This window comes from Oreochromis aureus, linkage group 11 (assembly GCF_013358895.1).
Source record: "Oreochromis aureus strain Israel breed Guangdong linkage group 11, ZZ_aureus, whole genome shotgun sequence".
In the NCBI taxonomy this organism is placed as follows: Eukaryota; Metazoa; Chordata; class Actinopteri; order Cichliformes; family Cichlidae; genus Oreochromis; species Oreochromis aureus.
In genome coordinates this window covers 8,047,777-8,067,166 of record NC_052952.1, presented here as the reverse complement: position 1 = coordinate 8,067,166, position 19,390 = coordinate 8,047,777, and the positions used below count along the sequence as shown (strand labels likewise).

Genomic DNA, 19,390 nt, shown 5'->3' with positions numbered 1-19,390 from the left:
CAAGGCAGTGTAAAGAGGTCAGAAAGATGTAGCACAGCCACTCTGTGACAACCAGAAGCAAGCTGTCAAATACATACAGATCGGCCACAACATTAAAGCCACGACTGATGTGTGTTTTGAAGGTCCCCTTTGTTCTGCCGAAACAGCTCTTGTCCATGGGGACACAGACACAGAACCTCTGGGGATGGGTTTTGGTTCGTGGCTGTAGATTCTTTGGGTTTTGAGGGTTTTAGGTGGGGTCTGGGTTAATTCCAGCACATCCTGCGAACAATCAGCTGGATTCAGATTTAGGGAGCTCTTTGTCTTAGTCATATTCCTAGAGCTGCTATCTAGCAGTTTTTACTAGCAGTGGCGCATTGTTCTGGATAAGAATGCTTTTGCAATTAGAGAGGGTGAGGAGTCAGTAACATCCACACAAATACCTAGACCTGATGTTTCCCTGCAAAACACTGCAATCTATGTAGATGATCAGTGTCAGTCACCTCACCATTGGTAGTCTTAATGTTGTAGAATTAAAAGCACTGGTATTATTGTTGGTAAAACTCCTGTAACCTAAGTGTTGACAACAATATTCATACTAGACACTTTTATTCTCTGGATACTTTAGACTTCTATGTCTAAGGAGAGTCTAAGAATCACAGAAGCTTTGTAAAGCTGGGAGGCTTCCAGTCAGTCTACTGGCGTTTGTGTTCGGTTGATGTTTTGTTTTTCCTCCACTGCATGCCTGTAATTACTGCAAGTGACAGCTAAGATGGATGTCAACAGACAGGATATGCATGAGATTTATCCTTTTAATAACAGCTAACTAATATTACACCATGGGAGCACAATAAAATATCTGGCCTTTAGGGTTAGAGCCTTAAAAAAATGTTTTCATGGAACATTTATGTTGATTATGTATTTGATATAGATCACAGGAGGATTAAAGTAATTATAAGCTATTTAAAAAAAAGTTGCTAACTAATCTTTTTAGGTTATAACTGATCCAACAGGCTTCTACAAGTAAGCTTTGTGGCAGGTGTCTATTTCATCTCCACTGACTCAAACGTGTCCAAACAGACTCAACATCAGAGCTGCTGACAGAGTCACGGGGATTAGCACACTGTATGTGCACAGGCTCACATCCACATGCAGACACACACTTAAAGAGCACACTGGATATGTACACACTCTACAAGTAGAGACAGAATCCTAACACCTGCCAACCTGCTTGTGAAACTGAATGGATTATTTTTATTACTGTGCTCTTCTGGGGAAATTAGGTGTGAGAGACAAGTGCACTGTTTCCCACACAGACCTTATTTGGACAAACTGCTAATATGGTCCAAATAACAGATATAATAAAAAGACAGACAAAATGTATAGACCTCAGTAAATACTTTCCTGGTAACTTAATGGGCTTAATCACTAGTTTCATTGAATAAAACATTAACTTTATTTTGTAATCGATGGGCATTGCACAAGTCAGAAAGGAGGACTATCTAGCGTGTGCTCATTGGATAATAAGTTGTCAATGAACTTGTGGAGTCCTCGGTTTCACAATCATATCCACTCCTTGTTTAGCACATCTGATTTCAAAACACCAAGATGGCGATGAGAAAAAAAAACAAAAAACAAAAAACAGCTTGAGGCTTCACTAACTAATCAGTGATGTCATGGTGGCTACATCCATCTTTTATACTATCTATTATTATCTTTACTGTTTTTGTCCAAAATAAAAGGGCTACCTCTCATCACTTTACTCGACGACAAATATCGTTGCTCATCTTATTTTGAAAATTTTGTGATTGCTAATAAGTCGGCCTCCTTCCTGTCTGGCCAGTTTGCTGTCCTTGATGTCACTGGGCTGTCTCTCCAGAGATTGCCTCACCCCACAGACAGACACTCCATCGCATTGAACTGCAGTCATGCCAAACTTACTGAGGCTGCACGCTTGTACAAGGACTGCTGTCGCCATATGCAGTCCAACACAGTGATACTGGAGACTGCTGCGAGACAAGAGGTTCATTGAAGAGACCGCTCAACAGATTGCACGTATTTAGTTATAGGCTTGTCAAAACGTGGAGTAGTGGAGCACCTATACAGAACTACAAAAAAAAGAGCAATATAGTCTTATTCCAACAATATGCAGTTCTTATAAAGTGTAAACATCTCTTTATATTATTAAATGTAACTTTAGCTCTTTGTGTCTCAACTGTTGCATACAGTGAGATCATCTCTCTGTGTAGGCCGGATGCCGTCAGCTGTTTCACTGCGGCTGCCTTGAGGAAGGTAACACAGATATACATGTACACACAAACAAGCTAAAAAAAGACCACAGGCACACAGAAACAGATACAGACACACAGGATCTTTCTGTAAAAGAGGAAACAATGATGCACCTATAATTTGATACTAAACAGAGGGAAAGAAGATCTACATGGAAAATGGACTGTCGCTTGATGAAACAAGAGAAAGGATTATTCTCCAGAAAAGCTGTTTTTGTCTGTTCTCGTGCCCCTGTTATCTCTCCCTCTCTCTCTCTTCAGGGATTCAATAGGGCTTTGTCTCCTTCTTCACCAATGACCGCTACTGTTTCAAGTTTTTGGAGTCAGGAAATAGACACTCCAGATTGCCTTGTGTCATCTCCATGGAAAGCAAAAGTTGTGCGAAACACTATGTCAGCTTGTTTTTCATCTAACGTCCAGCACCTTGTTCAGAAATATTACCCAAAAAAAAAAAAAAAAAAAGAAACGTCATAAGGTTAACTCCAAATCATGAAAAAAATCAATACGAAATTCCCAATTCCAAAAAAGCTAGAGCACTGTTTAAAATGTAAATGATGACAGACACAATTTGCAAATAAATGACCTCATTTGTACTGTAATGATAAATTCCCTCAATTTAGAAATTTGACATGTTTTTATGTTGTATTGTGAATATATTACAGGTTCATGAGATTTGCAAATCACTGCGTTCTGTTTTTATTTACATTTTTTGTGCCAGCTCTTTTTGGAATTAGGGTTGCATATCGTTTCCATTTTGGAAGCAAACCAAGCCTGTCCAGGGTTGTTATGAGTATCTGTGTAATCAAATCATAGCACCGTCAACTGGAATCTAATTTAATAACTAACTACAAGAAGGTCACTCTTTTTCCTTCATTCACAGACACCTCTTAGTGTCAGCTTGTTTGCCAGTCTCTAGGGCACAGGAGGACATGTTCAAAACATGTTTAATCATTAACGTTTTCACATGAGTTTAAATCAAATAGAACCATTATACCTATTAGCACAAACACTGTCACACTGCTTCAAGGCCAGAATGGCTCTGTAGATGCGTGAGTGCGCGCGCGCGTGTGAAGAATAAATGAAAGAGTGAAGTCAACAGTGAAGAAAAAAGCTTCCTAAAGAGCAATGCCTGAACATAACTAGCATCATTTGATGAATCTTGTTTAAATATAATCGACCCTGAAACCAATGCAATCCAGGGTAGCTACAGATTTAGGTTTTCTGTCTTCTACCTTTATTTGTTTCTTATGTCTCACTGATTATGTGTTTGTATCACCACACAGATGAATGCTTTAATGCAGATAAGTAGGTTTAACAATCAGAGACAAAAGAAATCCAACATCCTTATCTGTCCTGGCATATGTTGAATCTTTCAGCTGATGGTTTGGTTTGGTCTGGTCTGCAGTGCTGATGTTGGTTTTTCCAACAGCACAGAAAATGTCCAGAAGCTTAAGGAGTAATTTATTGTCTACCTTAGGATAAGAAATGCTTTGCCCTAAAACTAAAGTCAATCTTTGTTACTTTTATTAAACTTTATCCACTTGACATTCGAGTTACTTGATTGTATTCAACTAATAAACCAGTAAGCTTAGACCTTTACAACTGTAGACAATAAACTTTTGAGTTTCTTTTGGTAATACATGTGTGTCTTTAGCTTGGTCCATGTATTACAGAAACTGGCGTAATGCTCGAGGTTCGCATGCTTTTTCTCTTCTGCTAATCTTTATCAATACATCTGGTCCTCATCACTGAATTCAAACACTATAAATCACATTTCTACAGAAACATCTAGCAACAGCTAATAATTATATTGCTACAGACTTTCGCTGGACTACATCCAAAACTTGGCTGAAGAGTTTTATTAAACCACAATGATTAGCTCATGCAATGAGTATTTACTAATGCTAACACCGGGGGGTTGTTTTAAAAGACCAATGTGTTTTGCTTGAAACAATTACAGCAAGGCTACAAAGCACTACTGAGATTTTACACAATTTCTTCAATCTAAAAGTTGCCTCAGTGGGATTAATGCACTTCAATATCAATAAGATCTCAAGGGAATAAGCGTAAAATAGTGTCTGAATGTAATTTGTAGCAAACATTTTATTTATTTAGCCACTAAACAGGCCTGAGAGAGCTACTCCAGCTACACCCTGTCAGCAGTAATCAAGAAACCATATGGCTACATTCTAATCTGATAAAGCAACTGACTTATCGCATGAGGAACAAAAATATACGAGAGAAGCCAGAGTTGGTAAAAAAAATCTACTTTCCAAGGAAAATATTAGAAAAGGGTTAGATTCTGTGAAAAAGGTGTTTTCCTTTTAGTACTGGAACTCAGAGAGCTGTCAAAGGCGAGCACTGTTTTACAGCTTTTTATTGCCAGCGACCCTGATCTCCACAATAATTCAGTGGGACGTTTACTGCACATGCTCGTCTTCACCTCTTTTGTGAAGATGCTCCTTCAGTCGAAGAATCGTTGAAGTTTTTGATAAGCAGATTGTCTATGAAGAGCATATTTCTAACAACAACAATAATACTGGTCAATCGCACAAACAGATAACTTAAGGTGTTTCGACACACTTTATACAACCTAATTATTATTCTCAATGGGACAGCAAACTTCTATTTTAAGGTCTACAAAGACCATCAAGTATCTAACCCTGATTATAGAAGAGAAACAATATAATTAAAACCTAATACCAGTGTAAGACACTACTGTGGTCTATGGCATGCTATCCTTTTTGTTTCCCAACACTCCTTCCACCACTCACAGAGTTTAGTGCCTACCCCACAATGTCCCTCTGGGTAACATTTCTCCTTTAAAACACAGGAGCATTTTGGGTTGCATCTCACACCTGCTGCTGCACATGAAAGCCATCCAGTGCTAAAAATAAGTTTAAGTGGAGTCAAAAAACTCCTAACTTCATACTAGAGGACTAAGGGGATACGAAAGGATTTTATGTGCAGTGATGTGTAATGATTTGTAGGGTAATACGCAGCAAACATATCTCCATGAGTGCAAATGCTGTACACAGGCTGGGTGTACATTTAAATGCATTATTTAAAACTAAAACTTGGATGGGGTGCTGCCATGGCTTACCTCGATCAGCACGTGACAGGTTACGTTCAAATCTGCTCCAGAACCCCTCGCCCTCCCTCCTTCCTTGTCTACTGTCCTGTTCAATAAAAACTGAAAGCACCAAAGATAAAATTTGGAATGCACTTCTCACATGTCGCAGTTTTTATAAAACACCACAAAGCAAAGTCGAACCTCATGCTGCTTCTATAATCTAACTGATAAAGCAGTTCTTTCATGCTAACGCCAATAAAAGTACTTGCTGTCAGATATCAAAGTCTGCCGGTTTTATAGATCACCCCTTAAATCTTTATACACTATAATCCTCCCAATATATAAAAAGCAATACAACACATTAACTACCCAAAAGGGCAATTGAAACCTCTCTTATTATGATTAAGACGCTAATTGACCTTTAATATGTGCACATGTGAGGACAAGAAGATTGGAGTAGATAAAAAGAAATTAATAGATGAGGTCACAATGTACTGCATAAACATGTGGCCTCAGAAGCACCTGAAGACACACACACAGACTAGGACATTTAAAAAAAATATTGACTGCATTTCAACACACTTCATCTCATGAATGAGATGAAGTGAGATGTTGAAAGATTTGTTTCCCAAACAGACCTAAAATAAAACATAAAAACATAAAAATCTAGTAAATGAAATTAAAACAAGTTTAATGGATACAAATCTGATGGTTAATGTACTCTTTGAGTCCCATTGAAAGCTAATTTTAGCTGTTAAAACTGCACAAGGTATCACTACCTTTCTTTTTCTCAACACTGAAGACTCGTCTGTGACACCTGACTTTTTTCCTGCCCACTACAGTTTTATTTAATCCATGACTAAAAACAAGTTCAAAGTCTCCTAACGGTCTCCTGCAGTTAAACTGAGCTAACTAAACACTTTCAGTGCCAACTGTCTCTGAATAATAATTACTTCAACTGTTTTAAAATGGACTGTTATCCTGAGAAATCTGAGGCAAGAAATAAGACCTGCCTAATCTCTCCTTTATCGACCATATATTACTGATAATCTGAAAGCCTATTTAAGGCAATACAGTATCATTGTTTTTCAGAGCAGTGGAAAACTCCAAACATGTCTTTCTGTTTCTGTTAATGAATGCATCAAAGTGTTTGGGCACCAAATTTTACAGAAGTAAGGAAAACGGTGTAGATTTCAGGCTAACTCTGCTAAGGTGCAATAGCTGATGGATAACAACTGGTGCACCACTAAAACACTTCAGTTGGAGCATGTGCTCTTAGATGCCGACATAAATAGACTTTTGACAGTTTGGCTCAAAGGGCATACCAAACCGTTTCAAAATATCAAAAGAACACATCTTTACTCAATGTTCTTCTCTCCCCATTATCTCTCCAACACATGTTGTCATTACAGCAGCTCTCTGAGCTACTAATGCATGGCCAATTCAGTAAAGTCTTTAATCACCATGGAAAATCAAACGACCTTGTCTTGCAGGAATACCGCCATTATGTAGACAAAGAGTGCATGTGTGCCCATGTAGGTTTGATGGTATTATAGTTCGATCTCTATTAGTTTAAAGCATTTTTATATCAGCATTTTGGAGGATAATGCAGTGATAAGCAGATTAAAATCCCTTTGCTATAAGATACTGTCAAAGCCTTTGTAAGCTATACTCAGTACAATAACTCACACAAAAGGTTAAATGTGTAACTTCGATATAATGGATGATTTTAAATTCGATCTGTAAACCTGGGATTTGAGACTCATAATATGTTAGTGAAGTTCTTATGGACAGGTTATCTACCTGTGTGTCAGACATGCAGCAGTGTATTATAACTCATTATCCATGTTTGCCTGTATTCTGAATCACTAGGTGTTTAGTAAAGTCTGTAAAACAGAGCAACAAAAACAAACAGAGGGGTGGTATATGATACCCCTACCACATAATACTATATATAAAGATAACAAAAATGGAAAGTGATGAAAGAGCACAAAGAAAATGATGCAATGCTCTTAAGCTAACTGAATATGACTCCTTCAAAGCAAACAGATCTACTGTATGAGTTCAACACGAGAGAGCGAAGAGAGCAAAGACTCCCTGCACTCCCCCGACTCTCTCTTTAGCTCCATACACTCTTCTCTCGTTCTCTTTGCTGTGAGTGAGGTGATGAATGTGTATGTCTATCTCAGTTTCTATTAATAGCATGGCGCAGGGCTGGAGGTGTCAAGGCTGGGGAGGGATGAGATCTTTCACCCTCTCCCTTTCACTCTCATAAACATACAGAATTAAAGCATGCTACCACAGAGTCCAGATGTAGCCGAAGTGGGGTGTAGGTGGGGGTCTGCTGAGCGAAGCAGAGAAGAGGGGGGTAGAGGTGCAGGACAAAAGCCTGCAGCAGAGCTTCAAACAGGGTACTGAGTGATTTACTACCCATATGATAGAAGCACAGCAGAGCTACACAAACACAGTGACGCACGAGTAATAAGATACATAGACTGTCAAACAATGACTCAACAGTTTTAGCCCTGTGAGCAGTGCGGCCTGTCGTGTAAGAGACGAACAGTAGGTTTGATGGAGAACACTACTACCAGCTACACACTGAAACTTCCTACCTCTTGAGTTGGTAGCCAAGTCGGCCACTTTCTGAAATGCATCTAGGAAGGCAGCCACAGCAACCACTGTCGCCCTAGAAGAAATGAGAAAGACAAAGGTTGATTTAAAATAAAATGACAAAAAATGTACTAAAAAAATGAACTGCAGCATACAAGTGATGGTAGTCAAGGACACAAACAAATCTGATCACTTTAAGATGAAAAGGGCCACCCAACAGGGAGACGTTAGTGCAGTCCAGCATAACCGATAACGCTCTGCTACATTCACCATTAAAACAGTGGACGTCACGTGTGCTGCCTCCTACATGCTCTACCCAGGCAGCTCTCTCGCCTAAACCGCGATCACTTCCTTTAGCGGACCCTTTCCTGCTGTGTGCTACATATGAGAAAGGACAACTGTGAAAAAATACCCTGAAATTCATGTGTGAAAATGGCATAAATGTGCTAGAGTATACTGAACATATTGTTTAGTGTGTGTTTAGGTTAAAACTTGAATGTGCCCTGCTGTGTGAGGAATGTCTATGCAATTACTTAAGAGACCACTGGAATCTGTCTGGCTCAGCAGAGCGGCTCTCGAGTTTACCACACTTACAGGTCAATGAAAGGATCAATGGGATCTACCCTGTTCAGCTGTGAAATGGAAGAGCGAGTATGCAACTTAAACCGCCGTTCCTGTCATCTTGCATCGTTTAGCAAAGCGCAAGTGCAGTATAAATTACTTTTTAATCGCGGCAGATTACAGAAAGGGCAAAATCCAGTGCATCATAAAAATGAATGGAAGTCTGGTGTTGATTACTTTCTGTTTTACTCATTACAGAAACCGTCTTCCTAGTATTCCAACTTGACTGCCTACCTGGCTGCCTGGCAGACCAGCTGTTGTGCGTGCTCGCAGCAGGCGGCCTCACCGTCGAGCCCACTGACAAGTTAACGTACTTGAGATCTCCCCTTGATTAAGATCACAGGTATAAAAAGATGAAAGGCTCTCGGTGTGGGCACGTGCGTGTATGTGATATCAGATCTACCAAACAGAGACTAGACAACCGCAATCAGTCATGCGTGCCAGACAAAGACAGACAATTGATGAGAAATTTTCCACAGCACTCCCAGCCACAATAGATTGTTTGTTCTAACACAGGGGATGTTAATTTGTCAAACACTTGTTAACTTCCATGGTTAAAGAGAAAACCTTCATAACACAACCTGGGAGTTTCCCACTAGGAACTACGTTTCACAACTGGAAAAAAAACCCACATAACTGATTACAGGACAGAACTGCAAGGGGAACAAAGGTATTAATATTCCAAGAAAAATGTACTACAGAAATAGCAATATCACATCAGGGTTGTAGCCACCATCGTATAATCAGGTTCCATCCATGTTTTTTTCTGTCCATAAAGGCTATTTATTTATATTACTGTGTGGTCAATAGCAGTCACGATAGTAGGCTTCTTCTTCTTTTGGATAGTCCCTCTCAGGGTCATCTGCCACCATCTCATCCTATTCCTAGCATCCTTCTTTGTCATATGAACCCTCTGCAAGTCACTACATCCATGAACCGTCTCCGTGGTCTTCCTCCTCTGTTCACCATCCCTCCTTTGTACATGTCCAAACCATCTCAACCTTGCCTTCTTTAACTTTTTCTCCAGCAATAATAGTAGGCAATACCTTCAAATAAGGTTTTAGTGTCACTAATTAGACATCTGCACAAATATGAACTGTTGTCACAATGCCCCATTCTTTTCTGAGTGATTTTATTCTTTATCAATTTTTTCTATTAAACATTTTTATGATATTTTAATGCTTTTTTATTAATGACTAAATAAATTTTTTGAGTCACAGATAAAATCTTTTTTGTGAATTCCGATCACCAAAAAACAGTAATCCCAAATTTCAGGTCATACTAACTTTGCTCCAGGCATTCTTTGGATATTACATTTCTGCATGGATGATGGTGACCGAAAGCATAATGCCTCAGGCTACGAATGGGCTGCCGCCAGCATGGAGGCATAAAAATAGATGTTTATCCAAAGACACATACAAGGCAATGCTGAAAGGTTTTTGCACAACACACCTAAACCTCAATCAATCTGTCAGCAGTGGTGTTGCAGTGTGTGCAATGCTGGATCCTGGATACAACAGGAAGAAACAATGAAGGAATAAGCTAATTATTCCTTAATACATTACTTCGCGCCCCCGTGTGTGGCAGCCTGGAAGTAACAATGAAGGTTATCTTATCTTATCTAATTAGAAAATTAACCCTGGTTCTACAGCATTGACTTGACACTGTCTGCTTTATGTCTCACAGTATTATCAGGAGCGCAATAATAAATCTGTTACGTTTTCTATTAATACATATCATTTGGGATAGGAGGAAACTAGGTTTCAAACATGAACCAGTGCTGGAAATAAACTCAAAAAAGATTAAAGGCTTATTCTGCTTCACATACATATAGTGTGCATTTGTATCTCACTGTTTCAATAAAGTTGTTTGGAGATATCTCAGAGGGGCCTGATGCACGGCTGACAGAAAGGAAAAGCAGACCAGATGATAAACAACCCTGATTCAAAGATTAGTCAGAGCAGGGCTGTTAGGTGCTAGCATCCTTTCAAGGACAAATCTTTTTCTTTATCACTGAAAAAAACCTAGTGTAATATTGCCTAACAAGTGTTGTGTTGTTTCAGAGCTGACCAGAAGATCCTGGGGTGTGTCCTGCGAATGGAAAAAGAAACATACGCGCAGGCAGACATAGATTCCTTTCTATTTAAAGCCCAGTGTGGGCACCAGAACAACCTCTAACTGATATCTGCCCCCACTAATTTATAACATGCACACATTGGTCTATGGATCATATTTTACGTGCATTTGCAGCAAAGTCAAGTTTAACTCATTAATTCAAAGCAGACTTGTGCGAACACTGCTTTCGGCAACCCTGGCTCCAGACAACTTAAGTACAATATGTGGTAGTTAACCGTTACTTGTGATGATTATCTGCTCCATACTTTTGCAAGAAAATGCTATTAGTCTAGTTTTACCGTTAATTCCAGCTCTGTGACCTTTTTGTGTTACAACACAAAGAAAATTGGTAACCCTAACCCAACTGGGAGGAGAACCTAGGGCCGATCCAGGACATGCTGGAGAGATTATGTCTTTTGGATACCTTAGGAATGCCTTAGTGAATGCGTAGAAGAGCTGGATGAGGTGGCTGAGGAGAGAGAGGTCTGACTATCACTACTCAGAGTGCTGGTCCTGTGACACAGCCCCACATAAGGACTAGACAATGGATAAAATGGATGGACAGATAGCTAAAAAGCCTCAACATGCCAAAAAAAAAAGAGAAAAAAAAAAAGAATCGGCTCTGGACAGCAGTAAAATAGTGACCTGACTTCTACCGATGGTCTTAAAATCTGCACACACCTCTGTTCTTGATTTAGCAAAAATTACTTTAACATAACTTTGGTCAAGCCAATTCAAACTCCCTATACAGATTGCCACAGTCCAGCAAAGTGCACTTTCTGACAATGATACATTCAGCACCACTGCCCTCACAGCCCTATTCTTAGTGCAGCAGAAACTGGAAAGAAACTGGAGCAAGTTTGAGTAGGAAGAGGGTCTGTTCAACTCAAATTGATAGCTCTTTATCAATAAATGAATCTATATACATATCCTACTGCTTATTTGAGCCAAGTAAGTTTTTCTAAAGATAGAAAAATAGTTCAAATCCAACAAGAGCTGTCTTTTCAAGTTTTATGTTGGTCTCTTTCAACAGAAAATTAACTTAAAAGCAGAATGGTGGGGGACCGTATCAAAGCCCAGCTTTGACACAGCTGTGTCAACCTCGGTACACCAAACAGACCAAACACTGACAAGTTAAAGGAGGACTGTCATTAGAAATCAGTTAGCCTATATTCCACCCTGCCTTCCTTCTTCAAAGCTCTGCTCTATACGCAAGCACATGTGTATATATTTGTGCATTTGTGTGTGTGTGCGCGTGCACAATGGCTCTTTAGAACCACAAAGAGCAGAGGGAAAAAACATGACAGAACTACCCGAACACTGTAATTGGTTGATTTCCTAGTTACTTCGTAGGGGAGAGGGGGGCAGAGGGGCTAAATTACAGAGTAGTCTGCCTTAGGGCATCATTACACACACAGACATATGCCGCTAACACTGCTGGCTAGTCACTTATCCAGGCCAAGGAGGGAAGGTGGGTGTGTTTGTGTCATACTCTGCGTATGTGTTTGTGTGTATGTGCGCCCCTCTATGTAGTCCACTCCCCAAACAGATTACAGAGGACTGTGGGTTGGGGGTTGTGATGTAGTCAAAAGGGCTATTTTTGCATTTGTAATGGCTTGAGAGAGGCTTTAAAGGCAAAGAATTAGTCTTATTTGTAGGTCACCATGAGCAATCCTGCACTTATTAGTGATCCAGCCGCAAGGGCATCATTAAAGGCACCCATATGCAACAACCACTGCAGACTGTGGCAGGGTGTAGGCCAAGATTAATCAGGAGAGCATCAACTGCCGCATCCTCACAGAGCTGTCCAACTGACACAATGACTATACATTACATGGCACAAAAAAGGCAAACACAATCATCCAGCTACCACTAGTGTACTGGGACTAAATAAAAAGATCCTAGCGTAAACTCACTAGTGTAAAATTACTTTCCTCCCCCCATGTCAAAATCAGCAGGTTTGTACTTTTACCAATGTTCTGAGACTCAGACACACAAACACTGTTCTGCTAAACAACCAGTCATTAGCAAAGAGGTCACAAATACTCCCCTGAGCTTTAGCATGCCTGGGTCACATATTTAACCCCTGAATGATGGAGACACTTGAATAACATATCACCATTAATCAGCCCTAATAGTGAGAAAATGGACAAAGAGGACATGGAATTCCTCTTGGAAAGAATTGTTAAGTCACTGAGCCTTTATACAGCTGTCCCTGTTAGTCTGTTTGAGGACACGTGGACACTTAAATGGAAAGAAGAATGCCATGCACTGTTAATCAAAGAGTAATTGAAACCACAGGACACTTTTGTTTGCAGAACCCAATGGACAATGAGCTTTTATTTCAGCTGTCATAAGTTATTGGACTTGTGACACATGCCCACTTAAAAACAACTATGAGAGGTGGCTGGGATTGGCATCCATTGTTAGAGGAAGACTTGGAATAATAACGGCAAAAGGTGTGTAAATGTACAATAGAGGAATGTCCTAAAGAAGGCAAAATGATGAAGAAGGACAGTATTGCTAATGGATGAGACGTTTGTGTAAATGTCATTGCTCATTACGTCTCTGTGGCTCCTTAAAACTTCTTGAGAATAGAATTGGTACTGACATCTTTCCAGAATTTACACCCTTAGTGCTAAAGAGGATCTTCATGAGGTACCATAGAAGTTACACAATAGTCACTAGGGTGTGTATCCCATGACACATACATGTTAGGGACTGCTATTGCTATAGAGCAATTCTTCAATACTCCATATTTTGCAAGCGAATCATCAGCTGTGTAAGTGATGAAGGCAAAAACCAGGATATATGTATTTATTCACTACATTGAGCCATTGGCGTGCATGAGATATTATTATTAATAGACTAAATAATGTGTTGTTTCAGTTAATCAGCCCTGTGTTTATTATTGCACCTATCTGAATTTGCACAAACATCATCACAAATGCAGCGATTAGTAACATACTTGTCGTTAAAAAAAGATTGTAAATTCCAAATCTTCAGATTTTTGTATATATTATGTTTATTTTATCATCCCCTTGTGAATACGATGTTATTCTCCATTTGTTTGTCACATTCAATACACAGATGAAAATATGCACCTGTTAAAGCTCACAATTTTGAAAAACAAAAGGCTACAGTCTTACCATTAACCTGCACATGTCATGTTTTCATGTGTTGGTGATTAAGCTTGTGACATGGAAGCTTCAGAGAATGACACAGACAGATGACAAATTTGAGGAAAAACCCAAACCCTTAGACCACCATAACAAGGGGATCCAGTCGGTCTGCTGTGCTAGTTTTCTGGCATGGTTTGGGTCCTCTTGTCCATTTAGAGGAAATGGTCGCAGCAATACAAAGATGTTCATGTGCAAGTAATCTCCTTTAGTCTATAAAAATTTATAACCTGTTGTGATTAGTCTTGAGAATGATAATGCCCCATCTATTAGGTTATGCAATACCTATCTCTATGAGACGTACATGCACACAAACACGCTCTCACCTGAGCTGCGACTGCAGTTTGCCTGCCTTGGTGATAAAGTCCTCCCAAATAGGGTAGCTGCTCTGTGGAAGGAAAAAAAGAAAAAAGACCTAATCATGACTGATTGACATGATCTCATGACATGATCACATTTCACTTTTCCCACAGTTGCATAAGAATTAAACCGATAAAGGTCATACTGATGCCTCACCTCACCTGCAGGGCTAAACACAACTAAACCAAGGTTTAGGCTTCCCTATGCAACCAAACCCCCAAATAACATGTTTTTCCACCTTATCATCAGCAGACCTGAGAGTTTCTGGAAATTACAGCTAGAAATGAATCAATCAGTTGTACACAAATGAAAATCATTGGCTCTCCCAAGAATCTGGCTTTCATTTCACCCATGTTTTGTTCAATATTTCCTGCACAGACACATTTAACTGAAAAAGAGGAATGGGCTCAACAACGTCCTGCGCGTGTTAGATTTCAAAATGGGTCAGAGACGTCCTTTAGCTCTAATACTACAGTATAATGAGCCTGGTTCCCAATAGGGGGGCTTTAAATGTTTCCTAATTCAGGTCCCGGGCTGAAAATAGCTGAAGAGTCTTTTATCAAAACCATTAAAGAGACCAAGTGGCCTAATCCGTCGTCAAGAGGAGCTAGTAAGGGAGCACAAGATAAAATGATGACTATGTTTGCCATTAATTTGTTACTACTGTCAGAGGCCTGAGGAATGTTATGTTATGCTGTCAAACTTTACACCCAAACACCATCCCTAGTCTCTACTACCAGGAGTAGTAGAGACTAGGGATGGTCTCTATTATTCTTTGAATAATGCAGTCACCCTTACATCACCTCTGCCCATCTTTTCTCATCGTGTCATCCTGCTCCACTCTGCAAACCTCCTGTTGACTCTCTCTCTAAACATCACCGAGACTAATGGGCTTTCCCTGCATCTACCCTATCCTGCCATCACTCCTCAACAGATTAGGCTTACATACTGTGAAAGGTTACAGCAGGCAGGCATATCTTCATCAGCTGTGCCATAAAAGACAATGGGAATTTGAATCTTTTTTGTTTAGATTACTACGTGCATTTGCACTATTGGCACTACCTTGCAAGCAGAGTGGCCTGACAGCTACAAAAAAACATTCAGGTGGAGCAGGGAGTGAGGCGTGAAGACACTGAGACGTGGAGAATGTCTCATAACAAACTTTCTGACTCCATCAGGAAGGCCATGTCAGAGCCTTCAGACCCTGTGGGTAGGTTTCTACACTGACAGCTTGGTCCCCGGGCATTCCATTAGGCAAGCACAACAGCTGGGGAATCAGCTAATTGTCTCATCAGCCAAGCTCTGTCAAAAAATAACATCAAAACAAGACGCCCTAGTTTTGTGACTGCCCCAGTTAGCCTTTAATGTTGGCCACTACATCTGATTCAAACTGGAGCAAATAAGAAGTCTGCATTAAAATGATGAAGCATGGAGCACACAGTGCAGTGAAACGTAACAAAACACCTACCACAAAAAAACAAAACAAAAGAAGCAGGGCAATTTACATTATGGCCGATAACCATCAAGTGAAAATCATTGTTCTATTCGTATAAATGCATACAAGAGGTTAGGGTTGATTTTAAGCTGAGTTCAAAAGCCTGGCTCTAAGTGTAAGTTTAAACTTAGCTAACCAACCACGGCTCTCGTTTATCAGTTACCAGGCTGCTGTTAGGGGCGTCAAGTAGCTAGTTATGTTTTGGATGTGGCTCTTGGATAAATTAAGTGATAAAGTTTAAAAGGCTTACTTTCATGTCTGCGATAACAGTTTGAAAGAGTCCTCCGAGCGCGCTGCATTCCTTCTCGATAACAGCCTCCATTTTTCAGGACCAACTCCAGCGGTCAGTCCCGACTCCCAGAGCCGTTTTCACTTCACCTCCTCCGCTCTCCACGAAAAACACAAACTCTACACAACCCTAAAACTGATTCGTAAAAAAAAAAAAAATCAAGCAAACCCGCGAGAAATAACGTCGACTGCTCTAGTAACTTTTATCGCGAGGAAACACTGGCCGGTTTTTCTGCTGTGGTGCACCGTAACTACTTCAAATCAAAAGAAGCTGTCGGGACGAAAAGAAATTTAAATCCCCCTCTCCCCTCCACGCCGCCCCGCTCATATCCATAACTGAAGCGCCAAGATACTGTTTGGAAGTCTGCTAATCGAAACGCATATAATCCACGATGTTCAGCTGGTAACGTTATTCCGCAGCTTGACAGGTACCTTTAATATCGACACCCGAGGTTTGCCCTTACTGCCTTCACAACACTGAGAGGGAGAAAAAACAGTAATGAGCCGTCAAGCCTATCCGAAAGATACAAAAAGTGCACTTCCGGTCGCCTGTTTGTCATCAAAATAAAACATCATTTTACTAGAGGATTCAAGGTCATAGCTCGTTCAGCGTTGTAATTATATCATTAGTAGACACAAGTAACCAATCGAACATAATTTAAAATTGAATACTACGGCCTGGTGGTAGCTCAAGGTTTTTATTTTTGGTTTTTATTATGAAGGACCTACGAAGGAGTCTTGTTACTTCCGGTTTAGGCTGCTGCAGATGTGCAGGTGAAGTAACGCACGTTTACAAGTGACTTCTAGCGTATCCTTAAGCAAGTCTGATTTTGTTTGTTTGTTTGTTTAATTTTTAGTTCAAACAGCACAGAAACAACGACTGGACATGTTATCTCAATGAATCAGAAACGTGTTTCAAAAATGTTTTATTTCCTATAAATTTTGTTTGACTTCGAAAATATTGAGACCGCAGTGATAAAGCAAATTATTTCAAAAACACATCATCATACATTCTTGTTGGTGCAAATGTTTTGCTATTTAAACTGAACATAGTTTAGGATATGTTAATTTGGAAAAGTGACGCAACAAATCACAACAGTTTTATTAGCAAAGCACGACATCTAGTGGTCGAAATAAAAATCACAACATAAAATCACCGCAAGGGACTTTATTAATCCAGGAGGGAAATAGGCTGAATATGCTGCATTTCCATGCAGAAATTGCAGTTTACTCGCACTCATACTTTTTATTCAATACATCTTAAAAGGTTCATAAGCATTCTCAACACAAAAGCTGATACATTTTGAAACATAGAGAACTTATGCATACTGTAGTAGTAGATTAACAGTGAAATCAAATATGTATAACTATGTATTATACAAATATAGTAGAGCAACACTTTGCAAGATCCAGTAAACCCTGTGAAATAATTAATCTCAAACAGATGCAGGACAGTGACTTGCAAAGGAAAGTACACCCTTTCAGTTATAATGTTTTGCATATCAGGTCATAATAAAAGTCATCTGATCCTTACCAGATCTTAAAATTAGGCAAATGCAGCCTCTGATGAACAAAAACACATTACAACATATTACAGTGTGTCATTATTTATTCAGCTAAAACTAAGCTAAAAATGCAGAAGCAGTGTGTAGAAAAATATTGTTAAGGCTTCCATAGGAATTAATAGGGAACTAACAGCCAAGTGCTGCAAGTGTGGAAACCTCTGTAAAAACAAAGGTTATATCAGTTTGCTGGTCTGGATGTGTGTTAATGTGATGCCACAATGTTCCCAAGAGTGGATATGCCAGCAATTTCAGAGTGGGTCAAATTGCTCCACAACAATGTGAGAGACTGATAAAGTCATACAGAAACCCATTAGGTGAACAGTAATAGCTACAGGATAAAGAGAGCTTTTTTTTCTACACATTGCTTTTGTATTTTGGCTTAGTTTTTGTTAAATAATTAATGGAACACTGTGACATGTCATATTTTGTTCATCTGAGGTTGTATTTACCCAACGTTAACACCTGTAAGGCTAAATGACTTTTAATAATGTCCTATTATGTAAAACTTTAGAATTTAATTTCTTTTTTAAATATACTTGTATCTAAGGTAACTGTAACTGAAAATGTAACATTATGAAATAAAATAAAATAAAAATATCTGCTAATAATCACATCACAATTAGCTCTACTGATTAGGATTTTACACAAGCAGGGACTTTTTTGTGTAGGTTTTAAATACAATAAAACCTCGTTATTTTACACTGAGGTTTGTCCCAGTCAGAGACATTTTGCTAAAATATATGGATGGAAAAGATGGAGACAGAACTTCAACTGTCAGAGTGAGGACTTGGAGGGTCTCATAAAGTTGAAAAGAGTCAAAACCAGCTCATACATGATAATTGAAGCTCCAAGCAACAAGACTTGTGCGTTTATAAAACCCTGCACTGTAATTTAAAATGTTCTGACTTTAATTACAATATTAAAAAAAATCACAAACAAACAAACTGTTGACTGTGAAGGACAAATTCGTTTTATTTTTTAAATTTATGACTTTTATTTGTTGTTCTAAAATGCATTTAAAATATCAAACAATCAAAAAAATATTAATTTAACACTATTTTAAATTAACAATATGTTCCAGTTACCTAACACAAACAAAAGTATGCAGCAAAAACAAATCATAAATCATCATGAGTAAGATAGTTATTATTAAGGCATCAACACAATTAAGTATTAAGGTCAAATATTAAAACATTCTATTTAAAATATACTTTTTAACAAAAATTAATGAACAGGTTAAATTACTGATTTTATTTATCTGTAAGTCACTGAAGTCAGCTACAGGAGAGCACTAACAGATGTTTTTACATTACCAGTAATAACTAAGTCTGCAGTAGGTTACAATATTTTGAAAAACATTCAATCAAAAATATTAAGACATTCAAACACCAGATCCACCTTTATTTTAAGCCACATGAACATTTCATGACAGCAGTATTAAAATCAGAGTTCACAACACCTTAGCACCAAAGTATGTCAGCGACACTGGGAATAATAATATGCCTGTTGTTTGTAGTCTGTGAAACATATTGTGCCATCAAAGTAATCCATCCATCCATCCATCCATTCACTTCCGCTTATCCTTTTCAGGGTCGCGGGGGGCGCTGGAGCCTATCCCAGCTGTCATAGGGCGAGAGGCGGGGTACACCCTGGACAGGCCGCCAGTCTGTCGCAGGGCTAACACACAGGGACAAACAACCATTCACTCGCACATTCACACCTAGTGGCAATTTGGATTTTCCAATTAACCTATCCCCACAAGTTGCATGTCTTTGGACGGTGGGAGGAAGCCGAGTACCGGAGAGAACCCACGCAAA

The 19,390-nt window shown here is 39.2% G+C and overlaps 1 protein-coding gene across 4 annotated transcripts in view; it reads right to left on the bottom strand.

The window, feature by feature from the left end:
• LOC116329755 (protein MTSS 1-like) overlaps window positions 1-16,496 on the bottom strand; it is a 48,469-nt gene extending 31,973 nt beyond the window's left edge. For all 4 annotated transcript variants that reach the window (XM_039619468.1, XM_039619469.1, XM_039619470.1 and 1 more), the window contains exons 1-3: window positions 15,971-16,496; window positions 14,192-14,253; window positions 7,953-8,026 (exon numbers count right to left, since the gene is read on the bottom strand). In XM_039619468.1, coding sequence (XP_039475402.1) covers window positions 7,953-8,026; window positions 14,192-14,253; window positions 15,971-16,042 — 208 coding nt within the window. In that variant the 5' untranslated portion in view covers window positions 16,043-16,496. The remainder of the gene's footprint in view (window positions 1-7,952; window positions 8,027-14,191; window positions 14,254-15,970) is intronic.
• Window positions 16,497-19,390: the final 2,894 nt, after the last annotated feature.